We start from the raw sequence: 12,974 nt of genomic DNA on the forward strand, positions 1-12,974 counted from the left end.
GTTCCACAAATACAACCCCAACTCTGTGTTAAAGTGGCTGCATTAGGACACCAGTCACCAAGTTGTGTTTCTGTCTCTGAAACTGCTCTGCCATTTGCCATTCTGACTGTCCCTATTCTATTCCGGTCCACTTCCCAGCACACTAAGTTTCTAGATTCTTCCCTTTCCCTGCATATTACTGCCAAAGTGACTGATCTTCCTGAAACAGAATTCATCATGTGATTCCCTTACTCATCAAGGGACCCAAATAAGTAATCCACACTGTTCTGTAAGGCCTGCCGCTCTACCATGTGGCTGCATTCTACCTCTTTGGTCCTATTATTTTAAGCCATAGTAATAAGTCACCAAAATCACTCAGAACGACACCCACCACAGCCTCACACCCACCACAGCCTCATTCCCACAATGCTAAAAAAACGGGAGATTAGGTTTGGTTATACTACCAAAGAGCCAAGAACTATAAACAGCTTGGAATTTACTAGGCTCACATGATGACGAAGAAAAACAAAAGCATCATATTCTGTATACAAAGTGTGGTATTTGTATCCCATTATTTAAAATTGAGAAGATTCAAGTTCGCATAGAATGCAGCTGCACCATTTGCAAAGATCAGCACTTATCAAACATATAGTAACTGCTGCGATTTTGTTACTTTTGACTCTTTTGAATACAATTCCTCAACCGTTTGGCCAGTCTATTTATTCCTTCCTCTGAAGGCACAGGATGGGGCAGTGCTACGCACGGGAGTGATGGACAGTTAAGCAACAATGCTCCCATCTCACCAGACAACGTAGAGCCATCATGCAGAGTCACAGGCCTACTTCTCCTTCTTTCTGACGATCCTGTGGAATCCGAGGAGTCACCAGACGTCACCCCTGATGAGACACTAGCACTTCTCCTGTGGCTCGCAGAGTAAGCGGCCCTGCTGGAGGTAGACTGGGCAGGAGAACCTACCAATTCAGGAATTACTTTTGTCTGAGATTTTAACCGCTTCTGCTTGATATTTCTGGTCAAAGACAGGAATAAAGAAAACAAAATTTAATTACAACGAGAATGCCTGAGTAAAAGTATACTATTACTTAATCTGAGAATGATTTTATGATTGAAACACTGAAATATTCATTGTTAACATCTTATCCTGACATGGATTACTACTAATATTCTTACTCTAAATTGTACATAATTTTATCCTAAACTGGAGTAATGAATAAATGATCGAAGTAGCAGAGTTACGAACAGAGAATCAGACTGAATGCCAAAGTTCTTTGGACTAAAAGCCAATGTTCATGTAATACAGGGCATTCATTCATAATACAATACTGAGTCTCGGTAAGACACAATTTTCTCTCTTGTCTGTCTATATGTTCCTAAACTACAGTATAAGATTAAGAAGAGAAAGAAACAAAACCTAAACAGTAAGAACAGAGGCAAAAAAAAAAAAAAAAGATCGGAACAATATAGTTTTTTCTAAGAACAATCCATTCACTTCTAAGTACCAACCAGTTCACTGTGCTACATACTTGAGCCATGGATTATGAAGAAAAAGTAGTTTAGGACAAGACAGTCTTTGGTTTTTAAATTACAGATCCGGGTTTAATATTCATGTTGAATAATCCTATTTTTGTTTAAAACAAGATAGAGGCGCTTTTAAGAATATCTAATCTGAGCTTAAAGGTAACCACAAGTTTTTTTTTTTTAAGACTTTATTTATTTGACAGAGATGACAAGCAGGTAGAGAGGGAAGCAGGCTCCCCGCTGAGCAGAGAGCCCGATGTGGGGCTCAATCCCAGGACTCTGAGATCATGACCTGATCCGAAGGCAGAGGCTTGACCCACTGAGCCACCCAGGCGCCCCAACCACAAGGTTCTTTAAAGCAGCGGCTGTTTTGGGCCACGTGGGTGGCTCAGTGCGTTTAAGTCTCTGCCTTCAGCTCAGGTCATGATCCCAGGGTCCTGGGATCGAGCCCTGCATCGGGCTCTCTTCTCAGTAGGGAGCCTGCTTCCTCCTCTCTCTGCCTACCTGTGATCTCTGTCAAATAAATAAATAAATAAATCTTAAAAACAAACAAACAAACAAAAAAAAACAGCAGCTGTTTTGTCATCAGGAAATTTCAAGCTTCTCATGTCAAAATATTAACTTCCATTACTACCAACCGAGGGACAGACCAATAAATATAAAAAGAAATAATTACATGCTCATACTCATCATACACTTCATTTTAAAACAGAAAACAAAGTGATAAATACCTCCAGAGTAAGACTGCTTCCTTTACATCCTGACTTTTCATTGGTTAAAAAAGAAAGTTTAAAAAAAAAAAAATTAAACTCCTAGGATAACCAAAAAACCCAAACTGAGGTTCATTTTATAAAATAAATGACCCATACTCTCCAAAAATGTCAATTAAGAAGACAAAGGATGAAAATAAAATTCCTGATTAAGACTAAAGAGGGGCCAACTCTACGGTCAAATAATCTTCGACAAAGCAGGAAAACATATACAGTGGAAAAAAGACAGTCTCTTCAATAAATGGTGTGGAAAATCCGACAGCTATATGTAGAAGAATGAAACTCGACCATTCTCTTAAACCGTACACAAAGATAAACTCGAAATGGATAAAAGACCTCAACGTGAGACAGGAATCCATCAGAATCTAGAGTAAAACATAGGCAGTAACCTCTTCGATATCAGCCACAGCAACTTCTTTCAAGATATGTCTCCAAAGGCAAAGGAAACAAAAGAGAAAATGAACTTTTGGGACTTCATCAAGATCAAAAGCTTCTGCACAGCAAAGGAAACAGTCAACAAAACAAAAAGGCAACCCACGGAATGGGAGAAGATATTTGCAAATGACAGTACAGACAGAAGGTTGATATCCAGGATCTATAAAGAACTTCTCAAACTCAACACACACAAAACAGATAATCATATCAAAAAATGGGCAGAAGATATGAACAGACAATTCTCCAATGAAGACATACAAATGGCTATCAGACACATGAAAAAATGTTCATCATCACTAGCCATCAGGGAGATTCAAATTAAAACCACACTGAGATACCACCTGACACCAGTTAGAATGGCGGAAATTAGCAAGACAGGAAACAACGTGTGTTGGAGAGGATGTGGAGAAAGGGGAACCCTCTTACGCTGTTGGTGGGAATGCAAATTGGTGCAGACACTTTGGAGAACAGTGTGGAGATTCCTCAAGAAATTAAAAATAGAGCTTCCCTAGGACCCTGCAATTGCACTGCTGGGTATTTACCCCAAAGATACAGATGTAGTGAAAAGAAGGGCCATCTGTACCCCAATGTTCATAGCAGCAATGGCCACGGTCACCAAACTGTGGAAAGAACCAAGATAGGGAAGATGTGGTCCATATACACGATGGAGTATGATGCCTCCATCAGAAAGGATGAAGACCCAACTTTTGTAGCAACATGGACGGGACTGGAAGAGATTATGCTGAGCAAAATAAGTCAAGCAGAGAGAGTCAAGTATCATACGGTTTCACTTATTTGCGGAGCATAACAAATAACACGGAGGACATGGGGAGATGGAGAGAAGGGAGTTGAGGGAAATTGGAGGGGGAGATGAACCATGGGAGACTATGGACTCTGAAAAACCACCAGAGGGTTTTGAAGGGGCGGGGGGTGGGAGGATTGGGGAGCCAGGTGGTGGGTATTATGGAGGCCACGTATTGCATGGAGCACTGGGTATGGTGCAAAAACAATGAATTCTATTACGCTGAAAAGAAAGGGAAAAAAAAAAAAGGGAAAAAAAGACTAAAGAGGGGCACCTGGCTGGCTCAGTCAGTGGAGCCTATGACTTTTGATCTCAGGGTTGTGAATCTGAACCCCTCATTGAATGTAGAGATTTACTTTTAAAAAACAAACAAACAAAAAAAACCTGAAAATAGGACCGCGTGAGGATTAAATGAGTTAATATTTTTTTTAAACAACAAACTAAAGAAACATATATATCCATATATATATGCAATGCAAGATCCTCCTTTGGGTCTAGATTGGAAAAAAAAAATTTGCCCTAAGGACATTATTGGGTCAATGGGTAGAGATGCAATATGGTATGGTTAGAACCTTATTTATTTATTTATTAGCAAATCCACACTAAGTAGGAGTAAAGGAATAAGATGTCAGAAATATTTTTTTGAACAATTTAGAAAAAAACACATTACAAAAAGATAAAGCAATGATAAAGCAAATGTGACATATTATGAAAAATGGGTGAGTCCAGTCAAGGGGTATAAAGGAGTTCTTTCAATTATTCTTCAGCTTTTCTCTAATCCGAAATTATTTTAAAATTAAAAGTTGGGGCGGGGGGCAGGGGGAGGCAGGGAGGACTCACATAGTCCAGTTCGTAATGTACATCCCTGAATGACAGGCTGCGAAGCAGCTCAACGGGACAAACTCACTCACTGAAGGAGCATGTGTTTACCTGTTTCAAGCAGCTGTCAGTCTAAACAAGGGGGCAGAGATGCAAGAAAGACTCTGGCAAACCCTCTCACCCAAAAAGCAAAGATAAAACTGGCAAATCATCCAAAAAAGTCATTTCACTACTCTGGAAAGTAATCACAGGCACTTAACAAATTAAAAAGCACATACTCAAGAAAACCTTCTGAATCTAAGAAAAAAACTGACTGGAGTTTTGGGCATTTTAACTTTTGGCTATTCCCAGTCATTCACACCCCAATTCTGTCGCACAGCCTTGAGGACGAGGATGAAGAGGCAAAGGGAGCGGGTCTGATTTGGGAGTTTCACCAAACAGCACATGCTCTGCTTGAGGGCACCCAACTCACTGCCAGCAACCCAGCCGGGCCAACCACACAGCTGCCCAAGCTGGGACACCAGCTAGAGCCAACAGAAGTTCAGCCAAAAGTGAAAGGAGATATAGGGAACGAGACAGTCACAGGAGCCTTTGAAAAGCTCCGGTGTCTTCCCGGGGATGTGGAAGGTTCTACATATACTCAAAGTTCCACACATACTCAAGGAGAGCCCAGTTATCTGGTTGTCCTTGGCAGACCTTGAGACTCATGCCTGGAAAAAATATAAACAGAAGGTGAAGTCAGCCCCACTCCACCCAAAGACCATCTTCACAAAAGGGTGGAAGGCTTACTTAAAGTGTGTGAACACAAATTTTTGACCAATGAGCTATGCTAAGTCAGGGAAGACATCCACGAAGACAGCCCCCCTCCCTCCAATTTCTTTTTTAATTTTTAAAAAGGAGATTTCAGGGGTGCCTGGGTGGCTCAATGAGTTAAGCATCTGCCTTTGGCTCAGCTCATGATCCTAGGTTCCCGGGATGGAGTCCTGCATTGGGGCTCCTTGCTCAGCAGGGAGCCTGCTTCTCCCTTTGCCTGCCATTCCCCCTGCTTGTGCTCACTCGCTCTCATTCTCTCTGGCAAATAAATAAATAAGATCTTTAAACATAGTAATAAGCGGATTTCAGTGGCTTAACACTAGGAAAGACAGACTACAGAATTGGTTTAGACAACTCACTAAACAAAACCAGCAACAAGCACCATCAGTGAGGGAGAAGGATCAGAATCCAGAGTTTCTACAATACATTAACAAACAGCAACGAGAAAACCTGAAGAGATGGTATTTCCAGAATGGCAACATTATTTTATTAAGTATGTACTGTGTCCAACAAAACAGTACAAGGCCTATCAAGAGTCAAGGACGTTTGCCCACATAGAGGTAAAAAAGCAGGCAATAGAAACAGTCTTTGAAAGGACCTAGATGTTGAACTAAAGATATTTAAATCAACTATTACAAACACATTTGAAAAACCAAATGAAATAATGTTTACAGAATAAAAGCAAGATGACAAGAATATCAATGAAGACGTAGAAATTACAAAAAAACCAAACAGATTCTGGAGTTGAAAAGCACAATAAACTAAAACAGATATTCAGAAGACATGCTCAGCCGCATATGTGAGCGGGTACAGGAATCGGAGACCTTGGTAGGTGCGTGTTATCCTGTCTGAAGAACAGGAAGAGAAGGAATAATGAAGAGAACCTCAGAGGCCTGTGGGACACCATCCATCATATCCACATATCCACATATGACACCATCCATCATATCCACATAGTCCCCAAATGAGAGGGAAAAGGCAGGAAATATTTGAGTGATGGCTAGAAACCACCCAGATTTGATGAAAAACATTCCTCTAGAAAGCTGGAAAAATTCCTACAAACTCCACAGTCGGGTGCAAAATGAAGACAGAATTTCGAAAGCAGCAAGAGAAAAACCATTCCGTATGTACACGGGAGGGAATGTCAGTAACGTGATTAGAGCTGACTTCTCATGGGAAACAACAGAGGTCAGCAGGCAACAGAAGGCAATACTCAAAATGTGGGGGTGGCAGGGAACAAGCACTGTCAACTAGGAATTCTATATCCAGCAAAACCAGTCTCAAACAAAAACGGGTCAGAATGAACTGCTGGCACACCCACCTTAGAAAGACACACTAAAGGACATCCGGCTGAAAAGAAAGGACACCAGAGGGTACTCACTCCACACAAAAAATAAAAACTACTGGGAAAGGTAATCACATAGGTAAATATAATTAACAGTATCAATGATTTTTTTCTTTCCTTAAGCAGTTTTAAAGAAAACTAGGTAAGCCATAACATGTAAGGATGTAATTTGACAGTAACAGCACAAAAAAGGGAGGGAGGGAGCTAAACTAGAACACACTTCTTAAGAGAACGGTTTGAATCTGAAGGAGACAGTTCTGAACTGAGATGCAGAGTGCCAGCCCTGAACTCACAGGAAGACACCCGCCTGGATACACACTAAACGCTGAATTACTCCATTTTCACACTGCAACACTTTAAAAGAATCTGGAAATCTGGTATTAATGTAAGCCACACGGTCAAAGACGACAGAACATAGTATTAAATTCCTAATAGAGAATAAATAATTTATAATAAAAAAATAAAAATAATAAAAAATAAAAATAAATTTAAAAATAAAAATAAAATAAATATAATAAAATATAAATTTTTTATTTCTTTACAACTAATCCTCAGAAAAAAATAGGGTGCATAAAGTTTCATCGATATTTCCCTTATACAATCAAATGCTCAAGGATCACACAAAGTAATCACTTAACTCTGCATTAAAAGAAAAAGGTTCTTATGTAATAAATAATACTTTAATCCTAAGATTTTTAAAATCTGCAGTTTTCATTAAATGCTTTAAAATTAACCTACTTACAAATTCTATAGTAGCTGTATACATGCAGTGCTTTCAAGTCATAAAAAACAAATCTTTCTGAATATACTATACTCCTAACCATTTTAGCATAATAAAATTAAAGAAGCATCACAACCTCAAATTGGTCTAACTGCACACAAAGCCAGCAATAACCAATTCACCTGATACTTTTGTTAGCTGGATTGACACGGTTACAATTTTGTCGTCTCTTGAACCTCTGGCTTCTTCTAAGTTTTTCATTGAACTTTTGACCAATTTTAAAATCAGAGGAGATTTTCTTCATTTTTTCTTCAAATAAGGCAGACAATCTCAAGGTCATACTGTAAATCTGCAAGGATATGAAAGCAAAACTAGAACTACAACATACCTTTCAAAATACTTTCATGAAAAAAATGGGTAACACACAGGCTATATGTGCAATCTATTCTCTCACTGTTCTAGAAAACATGTTCCTTTACCCACTGCCCCCCTTCCTTCAGAGACACAGCAAGAAACAGGCACCATCAAACGTACACGTCTCCGACAAAAAGAAAGGCATTTTAAATCAAGCCTTTCTCTGTAATCTGGGGCTGCCGTCTGCATGTCAGTGGCTCTCATTTGGCTCTTCCCATTTTCCCATTTACATATACAAATCCAAAAAAAAAAAAAGTCCCCTTCTCACAATGTTAGATGTGAAGTTGGTGGGTTTTAGGATTGCTATTTAGACAGCAAAAGAGCAGTGTCTCCTTGGGATGAGGAAACATAGGCACTTTCACCCTCGTCTCCAACTTGCAAGGTGACTGCCTCTGATGCCACCTAGATCTAAACATAAATTACAGACCGAAGGCTATCTTCCTCGGGGAGAAGAAAACACACCCTAGAACTTTAATGTGAAAGACTGTGTTCTAACAGTTTTTACATTTAAATAGTATCAAATCTTTCACAGAATTCTGCAGTGTGATGCAGTGCTACTATAAATAACTCTGGTACAACTACGTGCTTACAGGAAGTACTTGCAACTCATTCACAATCATTCCTGGAAAATAAGCGAAAAAGTCTAATGTTCAAGAGCTGTGTATCAATAACTCGGAAGCACTTGGCAGAAAGGTGGAGAGGCTAACATTATAGAATCTTTAAAAAAAAAAAAGTGTGTGGGTACATCAATTTCCTATATGCTTTTAAACATATATGAACATATATGCTTTTAAACATATATTTAAAATATATTATTAAACATATATATTTAAGATATATTTGAAAACATATGCACACACATACATACGCACAATTTATGTGAAATTCAAAATCCCACTTCATGCTTGAAATGATCTTTGACTATTATTTCCAGTATTTGAATAACTTGAATTTATTCTTTTCCTTCAAATCTGAATTCTAGTGTAAGTCACCAGTTTCAACAAGTGATTTTTTTTTCTTAATCGTATTAAGTTCAAAACCTGATTGTCTTAAGAATCATTACTTTCCTATTACCTGTCTTCTCATTATGTAAACCTGTGATACATTTGCACTGAACACAAGCACTTACCAAAAATGGATACTAAAATTATTAGCTCCCCAAAATGAAAAGAGGGCATGTATGAAAAAAACCAGTTACCATCATACACAATGGTGAAAGACGGAAGGAAAATCATTCCCCCAAATGAGCAATGAGACAACACTGCGGGCTTTCACCACTGCACTTTAAATTCTAGCCAGGATAATTAGATAAAAAGACAAATAAAGATCATTTGGATTGTAAAGCTAGAACTGAAACTATCGCTCTTTGCAGATGACATGATCCATATTCATGGCAACATCCCTCCCTCCTAACAGCCAAAAAGCAGAAGCTATTCAACTGTCCAGCAGGAAATGAACAGATAAACGAAATGTGATATACCTGTACGGTGGAGTTTTTAATATTTACTCAGGCATAAAAAGGAATACAACACATAAATATCCCATAAATACGGGATACAACACAGATGAACCTCTCAGATGTCCTGCTGAATGAAAGAAACCTGACACAAAAGACAAATGCTGTGTGACTCCACATACATGAACCATCTAGAATAGGCAGATGCAGAGCAACAAAGGACAGGAGACATTACTACAAAGGGCTGAGAGAGGGAGAGAGTGCGGAGTTTGCAGAGTACTGCTTGGCGATTAGGGCTTCTGTTTGTGTTGACCAAAGAGTTTTGGAAATAGTAGTGATGGTAAAGCCACACTGAATATAATGCCAATGAACTGTACCCTTAAAAGTGGTTAAAACAATAAAGTTAGTTACATATGTATAACCACAACTTTGAAATTCTGTTAACATAATACACAAAAATCCAATAAACTGTACACTTTATATGGGTGAGATGTATGATGTATCTTCAAATATATATTTTTAATTAAAAGGGGAAAGCAGCATGAATGACATTTATTTTCTCTCTAGAAACAAAGTGTCTCACTAATGATGAATACAGACAATAACACAAGCTTGGGAAAAAGTCAGACTTGACATTAAAGTGATGTTTAAAAACTAATGTTAAATCAATGTTAAATTTGCACACTGAATGCAAGGAAAGAGTTCTCAGATTAAGAATTAATAAAACAGGAGAGTCTGATAATAAATAATGAAGAGAAAGTGAATTTAAGGCAAAACGGTTAATTAGCAATGATAATCGCTGATCATAGATAAGGTGCTACGATATTAATAACCAAGTGCTTTAGTTTAAGATCTTCTCAAATCACTGTTTTTTTTAATTACCCAACATACACTGGCTACAAGGGTTTGTGGTATTTGTGAAGATTCGCTGAGAGTTTATGCACCCTCCCTTTTGTACATCTATTATGTTTTAACAAAATTTTGAAAAGTTACCCAATGTATATCCAATGTATCCAACATGTAACATTTTAATAATACTTCAGGGATGTTCTCTCTGTCAGTATTCTAATGAATAAATAAAGAGTCAGAGAGCTCGTGTGCCTCGTCTCTGCATCCAAAAGCCCGGTGTGGCGTCAGTAGTCCCACTCCCACTTCGGATTGTTCTTCGCTCACTTGTAATATTCTCCCAGCCTCTCTCAGTAAATTTCTAATCCACTTTTCAAGATTCCTACGTGTATGAAACACAGGTTTTTCTCGTTCTATTCTATGTATCAATTTCACTGGCAGCCTCACTCCCCCAATTCCTGTTTGTTTATATGACTTCAGGTAAAGTAAACGCAAATTGCTGAAGGTACCAACACAGACATTCGGGCAGCAGCAGAGCGCTATTCTTACCAGTGCTTGTCCCTCTTCCCACGTATCTGCAACATTCCAACACTGATTTACCAGCAAGCGGAAAATGACCATCAACAAAGATTACGCATTTTTTTCTCTGACGACCACTTTTAAAATTACCTTTGATCTTTTGTTTGGTGTATATGCTTTTGCATTGCTAAATATCAACCGGATGTCTTTGCAAAATTCCAAAGGGCTGTCATAATTTCCTGCTTCTAAAGTTTCCCTTACTGTTCCAAAATCCATTGGAGTATCTATAATATCTCGGTAGTCCTAGGTTTTAAAAACAGTAATTAGTTCAAAGATTTGATATCTACTTTTAGAAATCCAAGCGCAACAGATCTCTAAAATATTCAAAAGGTCAGAAGGACACTTTAAGAACAATCTATAACTTTAAAGAGAACCAGATAGTAAGACAAAATAAGAAATATACCAAAATGATACACTTGGTAGGATGTGGAATGGTTTTTTTTTTTCCTTCTTCACACTCTCATGTAATTTCCAAGCTTCCTACAGTAAATTTGTTTACTTTTTTTAAAAAGGTCATTTCCCACTCCCGCATTGGAGAAATGAATACAGATGCTTTTATCCAAGTTACAGTTTTCCTGGGGCTGGCCCCTGTAGGATCTTCCCATTATGCTATAGCAGTGATTAGCTAGGTCTCAGCCCAAGTTACAAGGGTGTCTACAGAGTCAAGAAAAACTATGTAATACAACTCTTCCATTCAGTGGTAAGAGACAAAGTTAACATGAAGCTAAGACATCTTACTCATTAAAGTTTGCTTTAAATACCTTCACCCCAATCTCTATACAAAACAAGAAAAGGCCCAAACATTCAATATTGACAACTTACTGGATATTCAACCAAATCAACAGGTTGTCTAAATGGTTCAGAATCTTCACACTGAAAAATTAAGTTCACTAGTTCCTTACACTGTTTCTTCCAGTTACTTTCAACATAGTTGGTCGCTTTGGTGCTCCTTTTTTTCCAATCATGGACCTAAAAACACATTTATAGTATTAGAAGTTTTTTCAGTCTTGGAAATGTAACAGTGTGGTTACATAGTATGACATAGTATGGTGGTAAAAATGCAAATGAGCTGTCTCTGTACTGTAACAATGTGGCTACTCTTTTTTTTTCCCCTATTCTTTTTTTGAAGATTTTATTTATTTGTTTGACAGAGAGATCACAAGTAGGTAGAGAAGCAGGCAGAGAGAGAGAGGGGAAAGTAGGCTCCCTGCCGAGCAGAGAGCCTGATGCAGGGCTCGATCCCAGGACCCTATGATCATGACCTGAACCAAGGCAGAGGCTTAACCCACTGAGCCACCCAGGTACCCCACATTGTGGCTACTCTTAATTATTTCCTACCTATCAGGGAAAAAAAAAAAAAAAAAAATATTTCCTACCTACCTGGAAGAAACCCACTTTTCTGTAAAAACCCAAGAATATCCATCACTCTGAAAATATTGTTCATCCCACCACTTATCTCCCAAGTATAGAGAATATTTTCACAGAATATGAAGCATCACCTGGGATAACCTGGTAGGCTAAATAATGGCCCCAAAGATGCCCATACCCTAATCCAAGAACTCACGACTGTCATTTTACATGGCAGACTTGACTAACGGCATGGATCCTGACATGGGAAGACTGTCCTGGATTATCAGGATGGACCCAATGTAATCACAAAGGTCTTTTTAAGAGTGAGGCAGAAGAGGGACGCCTGGGTGGTTCAGTCGGTTAAGTATCTGACTCTTAGTTTTGGCTCAGGTTATGATCTCAGGGTCGTGAGACTGAGCCCTTCGCTGAACTCTGCACACAGCACAGAGTCTGCTTGGGATTCTCCCTCACTGGCCCCTCCCACTCGGGCTCTAAAATAAATAAATAAATCTTTTTTAAAAAAAAAGGGAGCCAGAAGAGTCAGAAGCCAGAGACTTCAAGCTGCTGGCATAAAGATAAAAGAGATGACAAGAAGCTCTAGAAGGTGGAAAAATGCAAGGAAAAGGATTCTAACCCTAGAGCTTCCAGAAAGGAACACAGCAATGACATGCTGATTTTAGCTCACTGAGACCCAAGTCCAACTGTTGATTTACATAAGTACCAGACCATTTTTCTTTTTTTTTAATTTTATTTATTTAACAGAGAGAGAGAGCACAAGCAGGGGGAGCGGCAGGCAGAGGGAGAGAGAGAGAAACAGGCTCCCCACTGAGCAGGGAGCCCAATGTGGGGCTCAATCCCAGGTTACCAGGATCATGAACTGAGCCAAAGGCAGATGCTTAACTGAACCACTCAGGCGTCCCAACACTATTTTGTTTTTAATTATTTAAGCCATTAGATTTGTAATTTGCTATAGCAGTCATAGCAAGCAAATACTAAAGAGATACTAAACATTTAGGAGTCTGTTTAAAAATGAAATTGTATGAAAATAATAATTCAAGTTTAATTTTTTCAATGTTATTTGGGGCAAGCATATTAGGTAAATTACTATA

General features: G+C 38.6%; 1 protein-coding gene across 2 annotated transcripts in view; it reads right to left on the reverse strand.

Annotated features, from left to right (window-relative positions):
• The window catches only part of BRWD1 (bromodomain and WD repeat domain containing 1), a 124,918-nt gene that overhangs the window by 18,529 nt on the left and 93,415 nt on the right, over positions 1-12,974 (reverse strand). For both annotated transcript variants that reach the window (XM_046003479.1, XM_046003478.1), the window contains exons 35-38: positions 11,338-11,484; positions 10,606-10,758; positions 7,403-7,569; positions 783-1,006 (exon numbers count right to left, since the gene is read on the reverse strand). In XM_046003479.1, the coding sequence (XP_045859435.1) occupies positions 783-1,006; positions 7,403-7,569; positions 10,606-10,758; positions 11,338-11,484 (691 nt within the window). The remainder of the gene's footprint in view (positions 1-782; positions 1,007-7,402; positions 7,570-10,605; positions 10,759-11,337; positions 11,485-12,974) is intronic.

Source organism: Meles meles, chromosome 4 (genome assembly GCF_922984935.1).
Source record: "Meles meles chromosome 4, mMelMel3.1 paternal haplotype, whole genome shotgun sequence".
In the NCBI taxonomy this organism is placed as follows: Eukaryota; Metazoa; Chordata; class Mammalia; order Carnivora; family Mustelidae; genus Meles; species Meles meles.